At 43.5% G+C, this 26325-nt stretch overlaps 1 protein-coding gene across 1 annotated transcript in view; it reads left to right on the top strand.

Annotated features, from left to right (window-relative positions):
- LOC117354106 (alkylglycerol monooxygenase-like) overlaps nucleotides 1–26325 on the top strand; it is a 163565-nt gene that overhangs the window by 20860 nt on the left and 116380 nt on the right. Inside the window, exons 3-4 of the mRNA XM_033930994.1 lie at nucleotides 3864–4015; nucleotides 23176–23279. Of these exons, the coding sequence (XP_033786885.1) occupies nucleotides 3864–4015; nucleotides 23176–23279 (256 nt within the window). The remainder of the gene's footprint in view (nucleotides 1–3863; nucleotides 4016–23175; nucleotides 23280–26325) is intronic.

Raw genomic sequence — 26325 nt, 5'->3', positions numbered from 1 at the left:
TGATGTTATAAAATTAATAAACAGTTGAAACACTAAAATCACAACTTAGTGGTAAAGTAAACTATCTTAACCAGTAGCCTACATTGATAATTATGCCTCCTAGTGTCCTACATTTTAAGCTTCTTAAATTTAGTGACTTTACAACTTATCATTTAGAGGTCCTTTTACCAGATCTTGCTTATGCAATCATTCTGACACACTAAGGCCATTTTTACTGCATGGATAAAATGGCTGAATTTCCTTTTTTTTTTTTCAATTAATGGCCATGCACTAATTTTCCCTTTAGCATGGGCCATTGGTTCATGAGCCCCTACTACCACTTATTTTGTAGGCGGCAAGGGCTCATATGCAAACTGCATGCTAATTGGTTAACATACTGCAATGCCCATGTGCTAACCAATTAGTGCAGAACTAAATTTGTTTAAAACAGATGCCTATGATTAGTTATTTAAGGGCTCAAATATTGGCCACATTCACAAGAGCTAGAAATATGTCTAGTGAATGGCCTAGGTAAAGGGGTAGATGCAATGCTAATTTGACTGAAAACAGGAAATTTGTTTTTCTAATTTTAAGCAGTGTTTTTCAAAATCCTGTAAGAAAATACATTTTTTTAGCGCAGGCTAGCATGCTGAATGTTCTGCGCTGCTCCCACTATGCATGGGAACTCTATGAGTGTTGGTAGCAGCACAAAGTATTCAGCGCATTGGCCTGCAACTAAAAACCACTTTCACGGTTTTGTAAAATGGAGGGGGAGGTATATTACAGAAAAAAACCAATTAATTGATATTTTGATAATTACATTACATTACATTACATTAGGGATTTCTATTCCGCCATTACCTTGCGGTTCAAGGCGGATTACAAAAGGTTAGTTTAAAAAAAAACAGAGTTACAATGATTAGCTAGAGAGGTAAGTCGTAGATCTTATAAACATTTAGCAGGTTGTTGAGGGTGAGGTGGTTTGTAAAAGAGTTAATAGGTGGTCATAGTGGGAGTTCTTTTGTTATTATTAGTGCAGTAGTGGGTAGATCAAGTGTCAGTTTTAGAGTTACTAAGCGGTCGTGATGTTATTGCTGCTTCAGGAATTTCTTGAAAAGTGTGGTTTTTATTTCTTTTCTGAACGTCCTATAGTCTGGGGTGGTCATCAAGAGGTTGGAGATCTGGTTGTCCAGCCTTGCGGCTTGGGTGGCTAGGAGGCCGTCGTGTAGTTTTGTTCTTTTTACTTCCTTGATTGGGGGGGGTATGAATGGGGCGTGCGTTTTTCTTTGTCTTGTAGTGGGTGCTTGTATGAGGCGATTGTTCAAGTATGATGGACTGTCTCCGTGTAGTGTTTTGAATAGTATGCAGTAGAATTTGAATTGGATTCTTTCTTGGATTGGAAGCCAATGTGAGTTGATGAAGGCTTCAGTGATGTGGTCATGTTTTTTCAATGAGTAGATGAGTCTCAAAGCTGTATTTTGGATTGTTTGGAGTTGTCTGATCGTAGTTGCAGGGCAAGGAAGGAAGAGGATGTTGCAGTAGTCCAATATCCCTAGTATTAGGGATTGTACTATAAGTTGGAATTGTGTTCTTTCAAAGAATTTTCGGACTTGTCTCAGATTTCTCATGATTGCGAATGATTTCTGAATTGTTTTATTTATTTGCGGTTGCATAGTGCAGCATCTGTCTATGGTCATGCCAAGTAGTTTTATGGTGGTTTGGATGGGATATTTGATTGTGTTTATGTCTAAGTTGGTTGTGGTTTGGATCTTGTCATTTTCGAGAAGGATGAATTTGGTTTTGTCTTGGTTGAGTTTAAGTTTGTGATTTTTCATCCAGGTTGTGACTGTTTCAAGTATTTGGTGAAGTTTGTCTGTCATGGTAGGTTTAGAGTGATCGTATGGGATGAGGATGGTGATGTCATCAGCATAACTATAGGTGGTTATGCCCATATTGTCCAGATGCGTTCCTAGAGAAGCAGTGTAGAGATTGAAGAGGGTGGGGGATAGTGGAGATCCTTGTGGTACGCCGCAGGGGTTTGACCAGGATTCTGACTTTTCTTTGTTTGATTTTACGCTGTAGGTTCTGAGTTTTAGGAATCCTTCAAACCAAGAGTATACTTTATCTGAGATGCCTATTGCGTCTAAGATCTGTAGAAGGATGTTGTGATCCACTAAGTCGAATGCCGCAGTTAAGTCCAGTTGTATGAGAAGCATTTTTTTCCCTGTGCTAAGGTGTTGTCTGACGGTATCCATAAGGGAGCCTAGTAGTGTCTCTGTACTGAAGTTTGTTCTGAAGCCTGATTGCATGGGGTGGAGTAGGTTGTGGTCATCTATGTAATTGGTGAGGAGTTTGGCTACTAGGCCTTCTATAATTTTGACATATAGCGGAATTGAGGCTATAGGTCTAAAGTTAGATGGGTGGTTTTGTGGTGCTTTTGGGTCTTTTTGGATTGGGGTAATGACGATTTCGCTGAGGTCAGCAGGGAATGTGCCTTCTGTGAGCATGAATTGAATCCATTGAAGAATTGTGGTGCGGAATTTTACACTAGAGGTGGTGAGGAGATATGAGGGGCAATGGTTGAGGTCACAGGAGGCATGGCTGTATTTTTTGTAGAATTTGTTGAATTCTGACCATTGTATGTTGGGGAATTGAGTCCAAATTCTGTCTGCTGCAGTTGCCTCTTTTCCTGGAGGGTGGATTGTGATTGGGTTTTGATGGGATGGGTTAAGGATGAGAGTGGCTCTGGTGTTGGTAATTTTGTTCTTGAAGTGTTCTGCTAAGAGGGTGGGTGATGGTGGAGGAGTATTCGTGGTGGTTGTGTATGGTTTGGTGTCTGTTAATTCTTTCAGGATTTGGAATATTTTTTTGGAATCTTGGGTTTCCGTGCCTATGAGGTTAGTATAGTAGCTTTTCCTCTTATCCCTTAGTTGATTTTTGTATTGTTTGTTGATTTTTTTCCATTCGGTTTTTGTTTGATCTTGGTTCTTTTTTCTCCATTTTCTTTCTAATCTTCTACACTGTCTTTTGAGTTGGAGTAATTCATTATCAAACCATTGGTCTGATTTCCTGCTGGTTCTGGTTTTGGTTTGTAGGGGGGCCAGATCATCAAGGATGTTGGTGGACACATTTTTCCAGTGGGAGATGAAGTTTTTTGGGTCGCAGTCTTGTATAGTTTCGTCTACATTTGACCAAAAGATGGTTGGGTCGATATGTTTGCGTGTGGTATATGTGGTTTTTTTTGATTGGGGTGTGTGTTTGGTCATGGTCCAGTTGATGTTGAAGTTGTATGTGTAGTGGTCTGACCATAGGGATGGGGACCATGTTCCGTTAGGAGTTTGGATTGCTGGGTTGGATGGTTGGTGAGTCATGAATGCAGCAATGTCCAGTTGATGACCTTTTTCATGGGTGGTTTGTGGGTTTAGGATCTGGAAGGATAAGGCTTTGAGGAAGGATAGACAGTTATTTGCTGGTGTGGAGGTTGTGTCTTCTAGGTGTAGGTTTAGGTCTCCTAGGATGAGGTTATATTCTGCTGTTAATGAGTTTTGGTAGATGAAGTTTTCAAATTCAGGTCTCACTGTGGTCCAGTTTCCTGGTGTTATGTAGCAGAGCAAGCAGTTTAGTGAGTTTTTTAGTGTTGGGTTTGTGAGATGACATGCTAGGAGATCCATTTGCGGGGTGGATGTTTTTTCAAGTATGTTTAGAGTTAGGGAATTCTTGATTATTATTGCTAGTCCTCCTCCTCTTTTTTTTTCTCTATCTTTTTCTACGAGGTGAAAATATAAAAGTGTATGTTTTGAAATAGTCGTTTTTTCTTCCCTCAGTACAATAAACATACATGAGTGTAAAGAGCAAAGCAAATGTGGTTGTCATTTTCATTTCAGTGCTTTGATCATAGAAATTGAGCTTCTCTTTTACATCCACATTTGGAATAACTACAGACTGTTTGATTTGCCCGAGGACTCTCCTTGGACATGGTGGTTGACGTTCCTTGGTATGGACTTTGCATTTTATTGGCTTCATCGCACAGTTCACGGTAGGATGTTCAAAGATTTCTAATGTATGTGTACAGGTGTATATGTGTCTTGCTATATAAAAATTCATGTTTTCTGCATTCCAATTATTAAAGAAATTTTGCAGATTGATATTAGATCTAAAGAAAACACAGTCTAGAGCAAGTATTGTATTAACCATGTATTTTGAAACCTTTGGGAATCTGAGGCAGCAAAATATCTATTTTGGAGGTTTGTACTAAATTGTACAGAATTATGCATGGGCTGTTTTGCATGGTAAAATCATTAATGATGCATGTGCATCAGGATATCAGAGAACAAACTTTAGGTATCAACTTTGCATTCAGTTGCAGACTTCCAGCTTGATAGTTCTGCTCACACATTGGTAAAAAAAAAAAGATCAAGCTGGAAGTCTGTATTTCACTTTGAATTTACAGTGGTAACCCATGACACAACTGTGGATGAAATGGGGACTTCCTGTCGGGTTGAAGAGAGGTGGCTCGTTGTCCAGGACATGGATGGTTTGAGAGCGACAATATTTAATTCCAGATAAGTAATTATGTAAAACAAATGAAAATTTTGATAGTGCATGTTGATGTTTTGTATGCATTCCTGACTACTACTTACTGTTGATCCTGGGAATTCATATAAAACTAATTGAGATTTGATATTGAGCAGAAGCATATCCCAGTCATTATGTAACTTTGAACTGAAGACAATGAACTCTATTGCTGCTGGACTATATATGGTGGAGTATTTTCTTTGACCCATGAAGCATAACTGTTTCTCCATATTTAGTTTATATGAATCTTAAAGGCAATTTAGTTAGGTAGGTTGGTTAAGGTATAGAATTATATATTACTGGTATTCAGATAACACACCTCTTCCTGAAATATTTATAGTATGATTTCAATTACCTCAATATTGACTGGGTAAATGTAACAACAAGGGAGATAAGAAATTAAGGACTGCTTTATGTAGCAACTAGTTCAGGAACCAACAAGAGGTAAATCAATTCTAGATCTAGTTCTTAGTGGAGCACATTAATTGGTGCAGGAGGTAATGGTGCTGGGAATGTTTGATAACAGTGATCATAACATGATCATATTTGATATACAGTAATCCCTGGAATAAGTTTGCACAGGAAATCCAATACAACAGAACTTAACTTTAAAAAAAGGTGACTATGATAACATGAGAAGATGGCCTTTTCCCACAAGACCTCAGCTAAATCATCATAACTCTGATACTAAAAGACCCCAAAGGAACAACGGACCAACCATCCAACTACAGACCCATAACCTCAATCCCACTGTACTTCAAGCTAATGGAAGGCCTCATAGCTAAAGCCCTAACCTTATATGTAGAAAACCACAACTTACTCCACCCCACACAGTCTGGTTTCAGCAAAGAGACCCTACTAGGAACACTCATGGACACAGCTAGACAACACCTCAGCACTGGCAAGAAAATGCTGATCATACAACTAGACCTCTCTGCAACCTTCGACCTGGTAGACCATGACATCCTCCTATAAACACTAGACTCTGTAGGAATCTCAGGCAAGGTACTATCATGGTTTAAAGGCTTCCTACAATCCAGAACTTACAGGATTAAAACAAGCAAAGAAAAATCAGAACCATGGTCCAACCCCTGCGGAGTACCTTAAGGATCACCTCTGTCTCCCACACTCTTCAACCTATACATTGCTTCCATCAGCTCCTGCCTAGACAAACATGGCCTAACCTACTACAGCTATGCAGAGGACATCACCATTCGCCTCCCCTTCGACCAACCAGCGCCCACCATGATATGTACAATACACAGAACACTTGAAACAGTAAACATAGAAACATAGAAAATGATGGCAGAAAAGGGCTATAGCCCACCAAGTCTGCCCATTCCAAGTATCCGCCCCCCTGAATTCACTCCCTTAAAGATCCCACGTGAGCATTCCATTTGCTCTTAAAATCCGTCACGCTGTTGGCCTCAATTACCTGCAGTGGGAGCCTGTTCCACTGATCCACCACTCTTTCGGTGAAGAAGTACTTTCTGGAGTCTCCATGAAACTTTCCTCCCCTGATTTTCAGCGGATGTCCTCTGGTGGTCGAGGGTCCCCTGAGACAGAAGATATCATCATCTGACTCGATGCGACCCGTGATGTACTTAAACGTTTCAATCATGTCTCCCCTCTCTCTTCGTTCCTCAAGTGAGTACAGCCGCAACTTCTTTAGTCTTTCTTCATACATTAGGTCCTTTAGCCCCAAGACCATCCTGGTGGCCATTCGCTGAACCGACTCGATCCTCAGCACGTCCTTACGGTAGTGTGGTCTCCAGAATTGAACACAGTACTCCATGTGAGGCCTCACCATGGATCTGTACAGCGGCATAATGACTTCAGGTCTCCTGCTGACAAAACCTCTACGGATACAACCCATCATTTGTCTTGCCTTGGAGGAAGCCTTCTCCACTTGATTGGCAGCCTTCATGTCATCACTAATGATCACCCCTAGATCACGTTCCGCCGTGGTCCTAACCAAGGTCTCACCATTTAGTGTATAAGTTCTGCGTGGGTTTCTCTTACCCAGGTGCATTACCTTGCATTTTTTAGCATTGAAGCCTAGTTGCCAAGTCGTTGACCATCGTTCCAGCAGCATTAGGTCCTGTGTCATATTATCAGGTAACAAGCTTTTGCTTACTATATTGCAAATTTTGGTGTCGTTGGCGAACAGTGATACCTTTCCCCTAAGTCCTTGCGTCATGTCTCTTATGAATAAGTTGAAAAGAATTGGGCCCAAGACTGAGCCCTGTGGCACTCCACTAAGCACGCTCGATGCTTCTGACGGGGTACCGTTCACCACCACCCTCTGTAGTCTACCGTTCAGCCAGTCCCCAACCCATGTAGTTAGAGTGTCTCCCAATCCTATTGATTTCAGCTTGTTCAATAACCTTCGGTGTGGGACGCTATCAAAGGCTTTACTGAAGTCCAAATATACCACGTCCAGTGACTCTCCGGCATCCAGTTGTCTAGTAACCCAGTCAAAAAAGCTAATAAGATTGGATTGGCAGGATCTGCCCTGGGTGAACCCGTGTTGGTGGGGATCACGTAGATTTTCCTCATCTAGGAATGTGTCAAGATTCCGTTTGATTAGTGTTTCCATGAGCTTACACACTATAGACGTGAGACTCACTGGTCTGTAGTTTGCTGTCTCTGTCCTGCAGCCCTTTTTGTGGAGTGGGATTACGTTGGCGGTTTTCCAGTCTAAGGGGACTCTTTCTGTGTGTAGGGAAAGATTGATAAGCACAGATAATGGTTCCGCCAGGACCTCCCTTAGCTCCCTGAGCACCCTGGGGTGTAGGTTGTCCGGTCCCATGGCTTTGTTTACCTTGAGTCTTGTTAGTTCGTTGTAGACGTCACTGGGCGTAAATTCGAAATCCTGAAATGGGTCTTTTTGGTTATCTCCCATCTGAAGCTGTGGACCATCTCCCGGTGCTTCACATGTGAAGACTGAGCAGAAATATTCGTTTAGTAGTTTTGCCTTGGCAGAATCTGATTCTACAAAATTACCGTCTGATTGCTTCAGGCGTTCAATCCCATCTTTGTTTCTTTTCCTGTCACTAATATAGCTGAAGAAAGATTTATCCCCTTTCTTAATGTTCCGTGCTAGAGTTACCTCCATTTGTGTTTTGGCCTCTCTGACTACTTTTTTGACAGCTCTAGATCTGTCTAGATAGTCCTCTTTCGCCTCTTGTTTTCCTAAATGTTTGTAGGTGTTGAATGCTTCTTTTTTCTTTTTGACTAGGTCTGAAATTTCTTTGCTAAACCATTGGGGTTTTTTGTTTCTCCTGCGTTTACTTATTGTTCTTATGTAGCGGGTTGTTGCTTCCTGTAGGATGGACTTCAGAGTCAACCACATATCCTCCACATTGTCAGCTTTTGCCTGTTTATGTAGCTCTTGATGGACAAAATCTCCCATGCGGTTGAAGTCTGTGCCTCTAAAGTTGAGAACCCTCGTTGCTGTGTTTGACTTAGAGAAACCTTTCTTGAGGTTGAGCCATACCATATTATGGTCGCTGGAGGCCAGTGTATCACCTACTGAGACTTCCGAGACGCTATCTCCGTTGGTGAGTACTAGGTCTAGTATCGCCGGTCCCTGGTTGGCTCCAATACCATTTGCTTGAGACGTGCACCTTTTATGGAGGTTAAAATTCTTTTGCTGCTACATGTAGTCGCGGAGAGTGTGCTCCAATCTGCATCAGGCATGTTGAAGTCTCCTAGTATTACTGTGTCCCCGCGCAGTGTGATGTTCTCTATGTCCTCTAATAAACCCAGTAGCAACATGGATGACAGAACACAAACTAAAACTTAATCCTGACAAAACAAACTTCATCCTCCTAGAACAGTGTTCATCAACCACCGGTCCATGGACCGGTGCCGGTCCACAGAAATTTCCTGCCAGTCCACAGGGCTGGCAAGTGCATGAGGCCTAAAACTGTGTTCTTCAACTGCCGGTCTGAGGTGCTATCGATGCGTTATTAATAAGATTATATTGTATGTATATATGAAAAATGAATGGAAAAAAATAGTGTTACAATTAGGACTATGGGGGCAGGGTCTGGGGTGGAGACTGGGTAGAGATGGGCAGGGTCTGGCCAACAACTTAGCCCAGTGTTCTTCAACCGCTGGTCTGCGGACCGATCCTGTTCCACAAAATAATTATTTTATTTCTGCCGGTCCATAGGTGTAAAAAGGTTGAAAAACACTGTCCTAGAAAACAGCAAAACCCCAACCTTAACAAACCTAGTAATAAACTCGATCTCATACCCCATTCAACCCACGCTAAAACTCCATGGAGTTCTGATTGACAGAGGCTGTACCACGCAACCACAAATAAACAAAATAATAAAAACATCATTCACAACTATGAGAAACCTAAGACAAGTTCGAAAATTCTTCAACAGGAAGCAATTCCAGATTTTGGTACAATCTCTAATCCTTGGCCTAATAGACTACTGCAACCTACTATACCTCCCCTGCCCAGCGACCATGATAAAACAACTACAAACAATACAAAACACAGCCCTAAGGCTCACCTATTCGCTGAAAAAATACGACCACATCACAGAAGCAAACCATGACTCACACTGACTCCCAATACAAGCAAAAGTACACTTCAAATTCCATTGCCTACTATTTAAAGCTATAAACGGAGACAGCCCAACCTACTGGAACAACCAACTTACTCAATCCACCTCAACCAGACACAGGAGAACCCACACACTATTCACACAACCGCCAACCAAAAATGTCAAACGAAGAAGACTATATGACAACCTACTGGTCACCAGAGCAGCAAAACTGGACAGACAACTCACCAATCTGCTGTCTTCGACCACAGACAACAAAACCTTCAAAAAAGAAACAAAAACTCTACTCTTCAAAAAATATATAAAACCTATATAACACAACCAGATCCATCCCAAGCTTCACCTATAATACTATCTACTCTTTAACAAATCTAAAATGTTCAAACTACTCCTTATGTATTTCCTAATATCATGGCAATTCTTATGTAATCCACCTTGAATCGCAAGGTAATGGCGGAATAGAAATCACTAATGTAATGCAATGTAATTAATATGAAAGAGACTCACCTGTCTGCAATTGAATCTGCTAAGTTAGAAGGAGGATGGATAAAGCACTGTTTCTTTGCTCCAGCAATTGGGAAAAAGGCAGGAGTATCAATCCTGATCAACAGAAAGTACTCAGCCACATTTGATAATATTAGGACTGATCCTATGGGAAGATGGCTTCACATTAATATGACTTCAGGAAAAGATACCCTGATGCTTTTTAATAGTTATGCACCTAATTCGAATCAGGCTGAATTCTTTAAAAAACTCCAACAAATAATTCTGTCACAGGCTACTGTTAACTTTGTTATGGCCGGAGACTTCAATGCTATTATGGATCCATTGATTGACAAACAACCCAATAAACAATTAAAATCATTAGGGGCTCCTTTTATGAAGCCGCATTTGCAGTTTAACACTCATAATAGCATGCGCTAATTTGCTGGCCACGCTAGCCACTATGCCTCCTCTTGAGCAGGTAGTAGTTTTTCAGCTAGTGTGGGGGTTAGCGCGCGCTAAAAGTTGCATGCGATAAATGCACTAACGCGGCTTCATAAAAGGAGCCCTAGGTCTATATAACCTTATACAGTCATGTGGATTGAAGGATATATGTCAGATTTTCCATTTTAATGCTCACGAATTTTCGTTCTTTTCCCCAGTTCATAAATCATTTTAAAGAATTGATTATTTTTTTTATTTCGGATCATTTAATCCAACAGGTTACAAAGGCCAGCATAGATCTGATTCTTTTGTCGGATCATGCTAGAATTTGGATGGAATATCAGTTTACTGAAGTAGTTTCTAATAGACCTGTGTGGAGGTTTAATAATACATTGCTTGCAGATTCCAGCTTTCTAGAGGAAATTCAATTAAAAATGAATGAATTTTTCAATTCAACACCTCAGATAGAATCTTTTTGGAAATCATTTGGGATGCTTTCAAAGCTACAGTAAGAGGGCAAATAATTTCATATTTGGCGCATATTAGGAAATTGCTTAAATTGGAATTTTTCAATTTGGAGCAAACTATTCAGACTTTGGAGTCACAATTGGCCTTGAAATGGGAACAAAATACTTTGAATGCCTTGATGAAAGCTAAATATAAATATAATGAGATTTCCTCACAATTGGCTAGGAAAGAGTTGTTTTCTCAGCAGGCTCTGTATTATGGAAACTTGAATAAAGCAGGAAGATTATTGGCCAATTAACTTAAAGCAAAAAAGAGAAAAGTTAAAATTGTGGCCATTAAAGATGAAAAAGGTAAAATTCATAATTCTATTGAAGATGTTTTAAGACAATTTTTGGATTATTATAAAGCTTTATATTCTTCTGAGCTTTATTCAAATAAAGAAGTTGAAGGGAAGAGATTTCTTACATTTAATCAATGGGCCCAAAATTCCTGAGCATATAAAAAGAAATCTTGAAGCGCCTATATCATTTAAGGAGCTCCAGACAGCATTAAAGTCTCTCAGAGTTGGGTAGTGATGGATTTACAGTGGAGTTTTTCAAAATTTACAAAATTTACTATTACTTCATCTTTTAAATTTATATCAATCACAACTGACTAAGGGTTGTATATCAGGTACTATGGCGGAATCGTTAACCATTCTTTTGCCAAAGCCAAACAAAGATCCTATGTTGGTTTCAAGCTACAGGCCTATTTCTTTAATGTGGATGGGAAAATCCTGGCTAAGCTATTGGCATTAATGCTGGCGTTAAGGTCTAGTGCATGGCAATTTAGCGCATGCTATTCCGCGCGTTAAGGCTCTAATGCACCTTAGTAAAAGGAGCCCTTTATCCTTAGACCATAACGTCCATTCTACTAAATAACTAATTTTTCAAAACCCATGTTTCAGTTTACAAAATAAGTGCTGTTTCAGCAGCTTTTAAAGGTACACAAATCCCCTTGCTGCCTTATATAGGCCAGAAGTACATTCCATTCTCCTGGGACTGCGCTTGAGAAAATGCCCGCTCTAGTTGTTTGTAATCTTAAGTCTTTCCTTGGTGGTATAGATAAATCACTGTCCTGCAGAACGCAACTTTTGAAGCAGGACATAAGGCAAAATACTATCAATCAAATATTTTTGTGCCAACTGATATATACAGATAAGTTAGTAACAGCAATTTATATTGCACTCTATATTCTATTTTAAGCCAACAGAATGCCACATAATATTCCAACACATAATCACATTTTGCCACCCTAAAAAGGGCCCGAATGATGGAATTCTGGGTTACGTGTAGGACAATCGCAGCCAAGGAGGCACCTAACAGTACCAGATTACAGTAGTCAAGGCTAGTTGCACAACTGTCTGAAGAACAAGTTTATAGTCATTTCTGGAAATATTTAACCTTCATTCAACAATATTTGACCTTCATTCAACAAGAATATAATTTATATATGATTTCTAATATATAATAACCAATGAATAATATATATATATCCATATATAAGCATACCATATATTATAATTATAATATAATATAATCAAGTATTTGAAATTAATTTTAATCATGAACTAAGGGCTCCTTTTATGAAGGTGCACTAGTGTTTTTAGTGCACGCATCGGATTGGCACGCGCTATAGCTATAGCCGAAAATCTACCGCCTGCTCAAAAGGAGGCGGTAGCAGCTAGTGCATGCGGCAATTTAGCACATGCGATTCAGCGCGTTAAGGCCCTAGCGAACCTTCGTAAAAGGAGCCCTAAATAAATGCTATGAATAAAACCAAATGCCTTCCTTAGTAGATCCTTTCAAAACCTTAAAAAACATATCCCCAGCTACCTCATAAAATACAAATTTTGGGGGGTAAAAATTTTGTTCTTTTAAATGCTGTAAGTCCTAAGTTTTTTCAGTACAGGTTTGCCTAAAGTTAAGCACTGGGATGCTGTGCGCTATGAGCAATCCTCTCTTGCCCCCCCCCCTCCATCTGCACCCCCAGACCCACCCCATACCTCTTTAAATCTTCTTCAGCATGAGCTGCTTGCACTGACTTTCCCTCTGATGTAACTTCCTGCCCCCACAGCTAAGAAGTGATTTCAGAGGGAGCCAGGCTGGCACAAGCCGCAGGCTTAAGTAGTTCGCACTGGCGAAAATTTTAAAGAGGTATGTTGAGGGCAGGGAAGGGAGGGCATGAGCGTAACTTGGGGGGTGGAGAGTTGCTGGCACCTCTACCAAGACGACGCCCGGGGTAGTCCACCTCCCCCCTCTTACTATGCCACTGCATGTAATTGCTGTTATAGTTGTAAGCTGATACCAGTGCATTTAGGCACAGTTGCTTACACCATGTCAATGTCTGATGTAATGTCTATGCCTAAATGTTTTACTTGTACAGTACAGTAGACTCTCAGTTAACCGGCACCCATGGAGATCGATAGATGCTGGATAAATGTAGTTTCTGGTTGCTTGAGAGTTACTATAAAAATAGGCCTAACTAATACTATACACTAGACACTATGTTCCAGACACTATGTTCCAGACAAACTACCGGACATGTAGTAGGCAAAGCGTGAGCGTACTCAGATGTGGCATGCCAAGTTTACACTTAAATTTCTGCCTGAAATTGATTTTATTTTCATTTTTATTTAAAGTATTACAGTATTTCTTTGATTTTTTTTTTTTTTGCTTGTTGCTTGAGAGTTCTGGTTAATGGATCCAGTTAACAGTCTACAGTATTCTGTAACATTGGCATTCACACTATAGTACGTTCACGCTCTAACCAACACTACTTTGAAATTAATACTCCACAGACTTAGTTTTGGATAAATAAATTCTGGCCGCAGTTTTATTTATCAAGCAATGCAATAACATTTACCATGAATATACATCAATGAAATTTTCCCAAAGCAGTCTTCCCAAAACCCCAACCCATGTCAGCTGATCAGTAACGACCTAGCTAACAGCTCCCACAAATTCAAACTGTGTTCCCTCTTCACATTGATCCAGTCCTTGCCACCCGGCCTCACCAATACGTGTAGCAGTATCACAGATAAGTCCCATAAATAAATCATTGACCACCTGGAAACCCAATTTTCCGCCACAGCGGTGACAGTGCAAGCTTGTCACCGCTCCCCCCAAAATGATAGCATTAGGTTGTGTTTGCAGTACTAGTGGGACAATGACACACTAACTGCGGCCAGCCCGAGTCCCAAAAAGAGACTCTAACAGGTCCTGAATGGAACTCAAAAATATATCCAAACCAATATCGGAAAGATGAACCCCATCTGGACGATAAAGCCCAGGACAGTCCACCGTAAGCAAATCATGATGCAAAACCAAACCCCCAATGAACATACAAACTTAGCCATTTCCACATTCACTCACTTGTGCAAATGCTCTATACCCTTACTATTCCTCACCCTCCGCCAAACCAGTCGAGGAATAATTTGAGACCATACGAGTGAGGGGCAAACAGCAGGTAAGAACCATAAAATCCCTTCTCATGCAGCATTTAAGATCATCCCTTTAACAGTACATTCCCATCCAAATGCAATAGAATCAAGTCAGGATATGAATAGCATTGAGCATCCAACAACGCTTGTATCAATTGTTCCCAGAGCATTCCATGAAGTCCCAGCCATCGAATCTCAATGTCCAAATAAAATAAAGTGCAGTACACATAACTTATCCACTGCACATGTCAGTCCTGTGCCAAATCCCTGCATAAATGTCTGAAAACAGGACCAACCCATAGCATACCCCCTCCAAGTACTCCTATCCAAAGAAGTTTTCAACAATTCTTCAAAGATGACTGGACATGCTTCCAAAAATCCTCTGGCACAGCTGTCGGGGCCTGGTCCGCTGCTGGAGCTAATGCTCGAAAATGCACCCACTGAAAGCGAGAGAGAGCATGAGCGAGATCATTACAAACACCATGCACATGTCTAGCACCAAAGATAAATTAAGATGAAGGCATAACAGAACTATCAAACGCAACAGCTCTACCAACATAGGACAACGGGCAGTTTGCTTATTTATAGCTTCCACGACTGCAACATTATCAGAATATTCTGCAACTGCCCACCCCACAACAGTATAGCCACTTAAGTTGGAAAACGCTAATGCCACATTGGTACACCAACCCTTGTCCCTCCACCACTCAGGCCAAGGTTGAGTACACCACACTCCCTGAAAAAAGATGCCAAAACCATGATTGTCAGCTGCGTCTGTAAACATCTGCAAATCCAAGACAGACACTGCCGGCTTCTGCCAAATACAAATCCCATTAAAACTGGACAAAAAAGTCTACCACAAATGCAGATCCTCCTTAACCCTTTTGGGAAGACGAATATGATGATATTTCTTCAAAATCCCCATAGTCAATAAAGCTAGATGGTGAGAAAATACCCTTCCCATTACAATCACCCGAGAAGCAAAATTAAAACTACCCACCAGTGATTGAATCTCACGCAATGTGAACTTACTCTTCCTCAATGCCCTATCAATCTCCACCTGTAACGCTATCACCGTCACCCTGGGCAACCTGGAAACCATCTGCACAGAATCCAATTCAATGCCCAGAAAAAACAAACAAGAACAAGGGCCCTCCGATTTCTCTACTGCCATCGGAACACCCAACTCCAGCATGACAGTCTGAAAAACCTCCATTAAGTGTTCACACTGACCAGACGAAGTCGCACCCGCCAATAAAAAATCATCCAAAAAGTGAACCATGTAAGTAGATCCCGAACGTTGTTGCACCATCCAATGAAGAAATCTAGCAAATGCCTCAAAATAGACGCATAGAAACATAGAAAAGACGGCAGATAAGGGCCGCGGCCCATCTAGTCTGCCCACCCTAATAACCCTCCCCTATTTAACTCTGTGCAGAGATCCCACGTGACGATCCCATTTCTTCTTAAAATCAGGCACGCTGCTTGCCTCGATCACCTGAAGTGGAAGTCTATTCCAGCGATCAACCACTCTTTCTGTGAAAAAGTATTTCCTGGTGTCGCCGTGCAATTTCCCCCCCCCCCCCTGATTTTCCATGGATGTCCTCTTGTCGCCGTCGGACCTTTGAAAAAGAAGATATCTTCTTCTACCTCAATACGGCCCGTGAGGTATTTGAACGTCTCGATCATGTCTCCCCTCTCTCTGCGTTCCTCGAGCGAGTATAGCCGTAATTTGTCCAGCCGTTCCTCGTACGGGAGATCCTTGAGTCCCGAGACCATCCGGGTGGCCATTCGCTGGACTGACTCAAGCCTCAGTACATCCTTGCGGTAATGAGGCCTCCAGAATTGCACGCAATATTCCAGATGGGGTATCACCATAGATCTATACAACGGCATAATGACTTCAGGCTTACGGCTGACGAAACTCCTATGTATACATCCTATGATCTGCCTAGCCTTAGATGAAGCTCGCTCCACTTGATTGGCAGTCTTCATGTCTTCACTGATGATCACCCCTAAGTCCCGTTCTGCAACCGTCCTTGCTAGGATCTCGCCATTTAGGGTGTAAGTCTCGCATGGATTTTGACTGCCAAGGTGCATGACTTTGCATTTCTTGGCATTGAAACTCAGTTGCCAGGTCTTTGACCATTGCTCCAATAGGAGTAGGTCGTGTTTCATATTGTCCGTTGTGCTCTTGCTTGTTATATTACACAGTTTGGCGTCATCGGCGAATAACGTTATTTTACCGCGAAGCCCCTCAGCCAGGTCCCTTATAAAGATATTGAAAAGGATCGGGCCTAAGACCGAGCCCTGTGGCACCCCGCTGATCACTGCCGTCGTTACGGAGGGGGTGCCGTTCACCACCACCCTCTGAAGCCTACCACCAAGCCAGTCCCCAACCCATTTTGTCAAAGTGTCACCTAATCCTATAGAACTCATTTTGCACAACAACCTGCGGTGTGGGACACTATCATGCTTTGCTGAAATCCAAGTATACAACGTCCAAGGACTCTCCAATATCAAGCTTCCCCGTCACCCAGTCAAAGAAGCTGATCAAGTTGGATTGGCAGGACACCGAGCAGCCCATAGGCATACATTTGTCGAAATAATATTGCTCCTCAAAATTAAAACCCAACAAATAAAAAGATAGGACAGGAAACAAAGGAAAAGCAGACTCAAAATTTGCCTTAGCCATCAAGGCTGCTGGCCCCAGGGAATGCAACATATCTACAGCAGAATCAAATGAAGTATTATGAGCAGAACAATAACCCGGATCGATAAAGGAATTTACACTGTGACCCAAAGGGAAAGACAAATTATGAATGAGATGGAATTTCCCAGCCTCTTTCTTGGGCACTATCCCCAAAGGAGAAAGCACCAAATTAGCATAAGGAGGATCCCGAAAAGGCCCTGCAATCCTCCCCAAACCCATCTCCTTTTCCAATTTTCCCAAACCACCCCAGCATGAATCCGCATGTACTTAGCATTACTACAATGATGCATCAAAGGAGGCCCAGGAAAGGGTATTACAAACCTATCCGAAAACCCACCCCACAGTAAACTCGCATCACAACGATTAAGATATAAAGGCAACATTTTTTTTAACCCACAAATTAACGGGGGAAGGAGCCTTGACCAGCCACTCCGGAGGCTCCCGACCACCCAATCCGGACTGACTGACCCCTACCCCACACTCCCACACACCGAACTGCGGGGTGAGGTCCATTACACTTGGTACACTTGTGCAGGAATCGACAACCCAGCTCACAACACCCAGCATTGAACTGGAAGCAAGGCCCCCCGAACGATGATCCTCACTGACCACCTGGCCAACTACCTGACCCCCCTCTCCCCATTCTCCCTCCCCCCCCCGGCCGTCCTTCAAATGAAAATCCATATGCTCCTGCAGAAACTCCTGCCCCCAATGCCCCATGAACCCCTGGAGCCCCCGAAGGGGCACCCCCTCGAAAAAAGGATGGGTGTCCCACAGTCATATTAGACAACCATAAGTCGGCATCGCAGAAACCCCAAGCCTCAGATTTGTTCTTAGCCAAACTATGATGAAAATGCTCGTCATAATTTAGCCAAGCCAAGCCAAGCCTCCATACATACAATAAGACCGCAAAATCATATCCCAATAACTCAACAATCCAGGATATAAGTGAGGCTTAACTCCACCAAGAACATGAATAAATATTGAACCCCAATAACCAGTTAAAAATTGTCTTAGATACCCACATCTTTTTCTTTTTGCCATCATCCTTCCCTTCATCACTCCACTTCCCATCCTCATGCTACAATAAAGAAGAGAAATCAACATAATGTCCCTTCAAAATCTTCCGCTGCCACTTCTGGGACAGCAGACCATCTAAAGGAGCAATAGCAGACAAAGTATGACCACTAGGAGAAATCTGAACTATACCACCAGCATCAGGAACCAGCACTGGATGCCCAACCACAGGAACTACATCAGATGAAGAGGAGGAGGAAGGGGAGTCAAGGAATCAAGAAAAGATTAGATAAGTTCCTACTGAACTAGAACATACGCAGGTAAGGCTAGACTCATATAGGGCACTAGTCTTTGACCTAAGGGCTGCCGCATGAGCAGACTGCTGGGCACGATGGACTACTGGTCTGACCCAGCAGCGGAAGTTCTTATGTTTTTATGAATCGGATGATTCCCATACCTGCATAGCATCACCCACAGACATCCTCTGACTACTCTTTTCCCTATCCAAGTGCTTAACCACATGCTATAATCTCTTCAAAAACTTCTTCTCTCGCAAGGTCTTACCCAAAGACTTCTGCCCCCTACCAACCCTACCTCCTCCCTTATCACCCCTATCTCCCACCTGCACCACTCCACAATTCCACAAACCCACCCTCTAAAATAAACTAGCACATTGACTCAACTCACCCACAGTCAGCACAAAGGCACCAGCACACACACCAGAGGGACCTGGTACTTCACATAAGAACATCAAAATTGCCGCTGCTGGGTCAGACCAGTGGTCCATTGTGCCCAGCAGTCCGCTAGACTCTAGACTTGAGGAACAGGCACCACAAGGCTAGCAGCGGCCCGACGAGATGGCTGTTGATGAGACCCTCCTCTGGCAAGGGAAGAAACTCGCTAGGATGCCACCAGACCAGCAGCAGCTTGGCCACGAACACCCGCACCAGGCGCTTTCCGCCATGTCACACTGCTTCTCACACATGGCAAAAAAGTCACAATGAGCAGATGTCAATAATTTAGCCAAATGATATATTGCAACTTCTTTATTTATATGGATGCCACAATGGCTCAAATAGACATTGTGCCTTTATAGGGCACCAGAACTCCAAGGCACTATAAACCACAAAGAAAATGCAGGCAAAGAATAAGAACAGCCCAAAAGTAAAACAAACCACTCAGAAACCCCCCCCCCCCCTCAAAAAAAAAAGCAAAAAACAAAACACAGAATCACCCAATAAATAAAATCCAGCAATCACTCACCCTTACTGGCAATCGCTGACAGCAGCGGCGTACCAAGGTGGGGGCAGTCTGCCCTAGGGGAACATTTCAAGGGGATGCACAGCCGGCTGGGTCCGGAACCTTCCGCACTGTTCAAAACGGCACCTCAGCGTGGCTGCTGTATTTATTCCAGAGCAGAGTCGGCAGCCGCGCTAAAGTGCAGAAAAGTCCTGCGATGACTACTTCTGCTGCCTCTGCTCCCGAAGACGTAAGTGACGTCGGGGGGGGGGGGGGGGGGGGGGTTTGGACCAGCAGCTTCCGTCATCACGGGATCTTGCCGCAACTCCCTGTATCTGCTAGCCCAGCCCCCTTCCGATGTCACTTACCTCTTCCGGAGCAGATGCAGCAGAAGTAGTCATCATGGGACCTTGCTGATTTGGATGAAGAGAGAAAGGAGCATAGAAGGGTGGTGGAAGGAGAAAAAGGGGGTCAGGGTGGTATGGAAGGGTGGTGAAGGGAGATAAAGGGGGTCAGGGTGGTAAGGAAGGGTGTAGAGGGTGAAAAAGGGGGTCAGGGTGGTATGGAAGCGTGGTAAAGGGTGAGAAAGGGGGTCAGGGTGGTATGGAAGCATGAAGGATGAGAAAGGATGTCAGGGGGTTATGGAAGCATGGTGGAGGGAGAGAAAAAGGGGCAGATGCTGATGGAATTGCAGGGAAAGGGGAAAGAGGAGAGAGTGAAATGCCAGACCATGGGGGTGTGGGAGAGGGAAGGAGAGGAAAGAGATGCCAGACCATTGGAGGAGGGAAGGGAAGAAGATGGATGCCAGACCAATGGAGATGAAGGGAGAGATGGAAGGGGGAGGCATTAAGTTTCTGGAAGGGGAATAGAAGGAGAGAAGATGCCATATAGAAGGGGCAGAGAGAAGGTAGACAGTGGATGAAAGGAAGAGAGTGACAAGAAGATAAGGAAAGCAGAAACCAGAAAAGACAAGGTAGAAAAAAATTCTTTTTTTTTTTTTTTTGCTTTAGGGGAGATGCATCGCTGTTTCTGTGGTGTTGCATGGTGCTTCAGTTTAACCTTTGTCTGCGTATTTTTATTCTATCTCCCCATTTACAAAACTGTAGAGCGTTTTTAGTGTTGGCATCTGAGCTGTTACCATCATGGCTAAAAACCACACTACAGTTTTGTAAAAGGGGGAGGGGATAGTTTGTGATTACATACTAGACGAAGGTGTTTTCGGTGTTCTGTGTGTTCGAAAAGACATGGTTTTCTGTTAAGATTGACTGTGTAGGATTGATCTGTACTAGTCTGGCTTTTTTAGTTTTACAATAGGTGTATTGATGTACTGCTCACTGCAGTATGTAAGATGCTGCCTTTTGCTAGGTACACTCTTGTGTGACGTGTGGATTGTTACTAAAAAATCATGTTTTTCATACAGATGGGGGGGTGTCAAAAAATGATGGCCTTGGTTGTCACATATGCTAGGTATGCCACTGGCTGACAGGAGCCACTCTACATAGCAAACTGCTCCCGCACTACATGTTCCCTAGCCGCAGCAAACATACACCAGCCAATCACAATGCTGGGAAGCCATGGTCAGTGCAGGAGAAAACTCAGCCGCTCCTATTAAAGCACTGGGACGCCGGCAAGTCAAGCTCAAAACGAGAGTCTTCCAGCCGCTCCAATGTAACACTGCAATGCCGGCAAGATGAGCTCGCAACAGAAGAACCTCCCCTCCATTCCCGTGGACAGCAGAGAAGAAACCCCTTCGTGACACTGCAAACCTGGGCCCAACTCAAAAATTACCCCAACCACTGCAATTAGCACCGCGAACTCCAGCAAATTGCGTCCCCAGTCCAGAAAGGACACAGCCATCACCCAAACTGTGCCACAGACACCACCTCAAATCAAACTCACCCGGAAGTGTACCGAAGTGCTACATCACTGAAAAGGGCCCTGGAAACGGCTCCAACACTTCACACCAGTTCACCCCTGTCACCGAATCCAAGAAACCACACCAAACCTGATCCACCAGGTAAGCAGCCAATAATAAATAACACCAAAGATTCAAAATCCTCAATTTTCTTCACTTCCATCCACCTCCCTACACTACCTATTCACCAGCACCCCAACCACCCTCTCCTCGCTTAAATCCCCAATACTAAATTCCAACTCTCTCACAGCCTCAAACTCACGCCCAATCCCCCAACATTCTACCAATCATTTACCACTTTTCCCTAGCAACCATCCATTCCCTCACTATCCAACCATAACACCTCTTCAACCAACCTCCTCTTCTTCTAACCCCCCCCCAACCCATCAATACAAAGCTTCACTCTTCATCAGTGCAGCCAATGTTTAATCCGTGGGCCCTTTAATCTTAGTACATAAGTGCTGGGCACACCCCTAACCAGTCCATGGCCTGGATTCACTAAACTCACCGATCTGGATCATTGTTGGGCGATTCTGGGCCGAGTTTTGCCGAGCGACCGATTCACTACAGATTCTGCATGTAAATGATCCGATCGGATGCATGCCCTACAGTGATCCCACAGATTGTTGTAGAGCGATCGAGACGCATGCGCAGATTATCATTGTTGGTTGTAGATGCAATTTGCGCATGTGCTTGCTCTTTCCACAAGCAAGCTCAAAATAAAGGGGGAGGGGTGGCTGCAATTTACTTGCTGGCCCTATGAGTGGACATTTTAAAAGGAATGATTTCAATTTTTGTGCAGCCAGATTATGGAACAGAACACATTTAAACCCCCAGGTTAAAACCACGGGCTTGCACTGCGCTTTTTGCAGAATATATAAAAAGGGAGTTCGTATGCATATGTATAGTAGTTTTACAGTTTTATTTTTTATTTTGATGGTTGTTTTATATGGGGTTGTAACCTCGATACTGGGATTTCAGGGAGGCAGAGAGCAGGAGAGTCGGCAAGGACAGTAGCGGCTGGTCCTCAGCAGTCGCTTCATTTCGGATTGGCAAACCCAATCGGTGTTTCTTCTTCTGCTTCCGACTTATTCATGCCATTTCCCCGTCATTTGCATGGGCGGATCGGATCGGATAGGAGATTGATCAAGTAGAAGATTAGTGAATCAGGTCGGGACACGATTGGAATGTTTAGTTAATCTAGCCCCATATCTCCCCACTTGCAGTTGCATGCTATAGAATTTGTGTGCTAAGGTTATAGAATACCAAATGCAATTATGCATGTAACTGCAAATTAGTGCCAATTAACTCCAGTTATCACTAATTAGTTGTTTATGACAGCAGCTAATTTGTCAATTAACTTAAGTACATAACTGTTTGGTGTTCTATAACCTGCATACACAAAAGAAATGGGAGACTACGTTCTTCTTCACCGAAAGGATGGTTGATCATTGGAATGAACTTCCACTTCAGGTGATTGAGGCCAGCAGCGTGCCAGATTTTAAAAGGAAATGGGATACACATGTGGGATCTCTAGGGGGGTAAAATCAAGGGGGGTGGGTCATTAGAGTGGGCAGACTTGATGAGCTATGGCCCTTTTCTGCCGTCATCTTCTATGTTTCTATCTCTAACGAATTAAAGTGTTAGCCACATGTATAAGGAAGATTGTTATTCTTTTGCTTCGTCAACTGGAATAAAAGTAAAGTGCCTTAAACATTAAAAGTACTGTACACGTACTTATAAAAGTATTTATAAAATGGAAAGAACAATAGCCATTCAAAAAGGGAATTTTAATAAATTTCAGGATGTGTGGAGGCCATTATCTGAATATTGTAAAGAATAAGTATATATTTTTCTTCCCTATTTAGTACAAATGAAAAATTGGGAGGGGGGAGGGGGGATTTTTTTATTGAAGAAAATGATTTTATGAAATATAAAATGAAGGGAGAGTGGGAAATAAATTTAATTTGATAAAGATCAATTGTAAAATCTCAAGTAAATTATCTATGTTACAATGTTAATATCAATATTGATGTACTTGATGTAAGTTATAAAATGAATAAAGAATGACAAAAAAAAAAAAAGTACTATACTATAACCTGCATGGGCAGTTGTGACTATGCAGGTTATAGAATGTATAGGCTGAATATAAAACTGTGCATGTATGATTGTAGAATGAGGAGGAACGGGCTTGATTACTGTCAGACAAATCTACAAATGTGACTCTATCCCAGCTTGGCAATCCTTTCATATTTGAACTTTTTCTGTTTTGTAGAGGTTCATTTTATATGGGCGACACACCAAGTACATCACAGTGCAGAAACTTATAACTTATCCTTAGCACTAAGAATACCTATACTGCAGAGGTATACAGATTGGGTAAGTGACTTGTCATAATAGGAAAGTTTATACAATCTAAAAGTACCATATTTTCACGTATATAACGCGTGCGTTATACACGGTTTTTACAAACCGTGCATAACCTTGCGTGTTATACGCGTGAGCGCATTTTACAAATTTTTTTTACATAATTTCCCCCTCCCCCGACGTCCGATTCACCCCCCTGCAAGACCGCTCGCACCCCCACCCCGAAGGACCGCTCACCCGCACCCTCACCCCGAAGGACCGCTCACACGCACTCCCACCCGCACCCCCACCCTGAAGGACCGCTCGCACCCCCACAGCCTCCCGACCCCTCCCCTCATCATGTAGAAGCTCCTACCTGTGTCCTGCTGCTTCCTCTTGGCGGTCCCAGCCCTTCTGTGAGCCCTGCGTCTGTGCTGCTTCGTCTTCCGGCGGTCCCGCCCTTTCTCTGACGTCTTGCTCACCTCTAGTTGGACCAGATTTTCATCCTGATCTCCTTTTACAATCTCCTCGGGTTCCGGAATGTTGGTTGTGTCCTCCCTCGTGAAAACTGACGTGAAGAACTCATTTAACCTGTCAGCTATCTCCTTTTCCTCCTTTACCACTCCCTTTCTGTCTCCATCATCCAAGGGTCCCACTTCCTCCCTTGCTGGTTGCTTCCCCTTGACGTACCTGAAGAATGATTTGAAGTTTGTTGCTTCCCCCGCCAGTCTCTCTTCATATTCTCTTTTTGCTTTCCTAACCACTCGGTGACACTCCTTTTGGTGTTTTTTATGCTCCTTTTGGTTGTCCTCTGTTTGATCCTTTTTCCATTTCTTGAATGATGCCTTCTTGTCACTTATCGCCTTTTTCACTGCATTGGTTATCCACACTGGGTTTTTTGTTCTATTTTTTTTGCACCCTTTCCTGAACTTGTGGACGCACAGGTTTTGTGCTTCGTGCACCGTACCCTTGAGTAGGGTCCAGGCTTTTTCTACGGACTCCATCTTCCTTGCGGTGTCGTTGAGTTTCTTTCCCACCATTTTCCTCATGGCCTCATAATTCCCTTTTTTAAAGTTCAGTGCTGTCGTTGTAGTTCTTTTCACCTTTGATGATCCAATTTCAAGCCTGTACTGGATCGTGTTGTGATCGCTGTTTCCTAGTGGGGCTAGTACCGCCACCTCCTTAGCGGGCCCCCCTAGTCCGTTGAAGATTAGGTCAAGAGTGGCATCTCCCCGTGTTGGTTCCGTGACCAGCTGTTCCATGAAACAGTCCCTCGTGACCTCCAGGAATTTGGTCTCCCTCTTGCAGTTTGAGTGCCCGATACTCCAGTCTATTCCCAGGTAGTTGAAGTCCCCCATCACCACCACACTTCCGCTTTTGCATACCTGCCTCAGCTCAGCCTCCAGATCCTGGTCGATTTCATCCGTTTGTCCAGGTGGGCGATAGTACAGACCCAGTTTTATGTCTGCTCCAGTTCCTCCTGGTAGCTTAACCCATAGTGATTCCAAGTCATCCACCCTTACTGTTGTTTCCATCCTGGTTGAAGGTATGGAATCTTTTATATATAGAGCTTTTCCTCCACCCTTTTTGTGTGACCTATCTCTCCTGTAGAGTTTGAATTATCCCAGGACAAGCAGGCAGCATATTCTTGCCTGATGGGTGACGGCACCGACGGAGCCCCAGTACGGACAATTTTAGAGTGATTGCACTCTAAGAACTTGGAAAGTTCTAGCAGGCCGCACCGCGCACGCGCGAGTGCCTTCCCGCCCGACGGAGGCGCGCGGTCCCCAGTTTCTTAGTTTCTGCGGAGCTAAGAAGACGTGTGTTCAACGGCTGTTGAATATATTTTTCGATTTTTGCCTTCCACGCTCGTGTAAACCAATTGGAAAATATCATTTTCCTCATTTTTTCTTTAAAACTTAGTTTTCTTTAAAACTTAGTTATTTTTTCTTTTCTTTCGGTTTCGCCCCAGCGGGGCCTATTGCCACTATCGAAGCCTCGGGCTTCGATTTGGCTGAAGCCGTTTTTCCATTCATGCCCCCTCAACCCGGGTTTAAAAAGTGCCAGCGGTGCGCTCGGCCAATTTCACTAACAGACCCACATAACTGGTGTCTGCAGTGTCTTGGTCCTGATCATCGAGCGTCATCTTGTACCCGCTGCGCATCGTTAAAGAAAAGGACTCTAAAAAACCGCCAGATCCAACAGCGGTTACTTTTCGGTGCCGAGATGTCCGACTCCGCTGCACCGGCACCGACATTGGTTCCATCTCAGTCGGCACCTTCTTCATCGACACCGCGCGATACCGCGCCGGCGTTGCACCCCCCAGGTAAGCCGGCTAAGAAGCCTTCCCCGCTGGAGCGTCCTCCGGTCTCCTCTGCAGTGAGCCCAATCCTGCCGACCGTGAAACGCCAGCGGAAGTGCTCCACTCCGATCGAGGTTAGCCCTTCGACATCGGGTTCCTCTTCGGAGTGTAGAGCGGCACCCAAGGTACCACAGAAGAAAAAAGCGGTACCGGTGCCCTCATTAGATGAGCGCATTGCCGCTGTCTTACAGGTTCAGCTCAGGGAACAACTCCAGCAGCTGCTTCCTGCTATTTTAACCCCGAACCTTCCAGACCCGGTCCGGTCTGAGCCGCCGGTACCGGTAGTGCAGCAACCCCTTCTTTCTGCTTCAACTACTTCGGTACCGGTCCACTCGGCCTCATCGACATCGAAGCCACTCCTTGCTCCGTAGCCGAGACATCAGTCGGTGCAGACTTCGGCACCGGTACAACCGATGACATCTCCCGGTACCGTGTCGATGAGATCGGGTAAGTCAATGCGCAAATCACGACATTTAGAACCCTCGACTCCAGAGTCCCGGGACCGTACATCTCATGTAAGAGACCCTGATCTGTGGGGTGACTCTGAAGAGCCTTTTCTTTCTGAGGGTGAGTGTTCCTTTGAAGAAGATAATTCTGCGGTACCTGATCCATCTTCAAAGCAAGAATCCACATCTTTCACTTCCTTTTTGAAAGATATGTGTGATTCCATGTCCTTTCCTTTGGAGGCTGAGTCTAAAAAATCTAAAGCTTTTTTAG

The sequence above is a fragment of the Geotrypetes seraphini genome, chromosome 2 (assembly GCF_902459505.1).
Source record: "Geotrypetes seraphini chromosome 2, aGeoSer1.1, whole genome shotgun sequence".
NCBI classification, from domain to species: domain Eukaryota; kingdom Metazoa; phylum Chordata; class Amphibia; order Gymnophiona; family Dermophiidae; genus Geotrypetes; species Geotrypetes seraphini.
The sequence above is the reverse complement of the archived record's forward strand: the minus strand, read 5'-3'. Positions and strand labels throughout refer to the sequence as shown.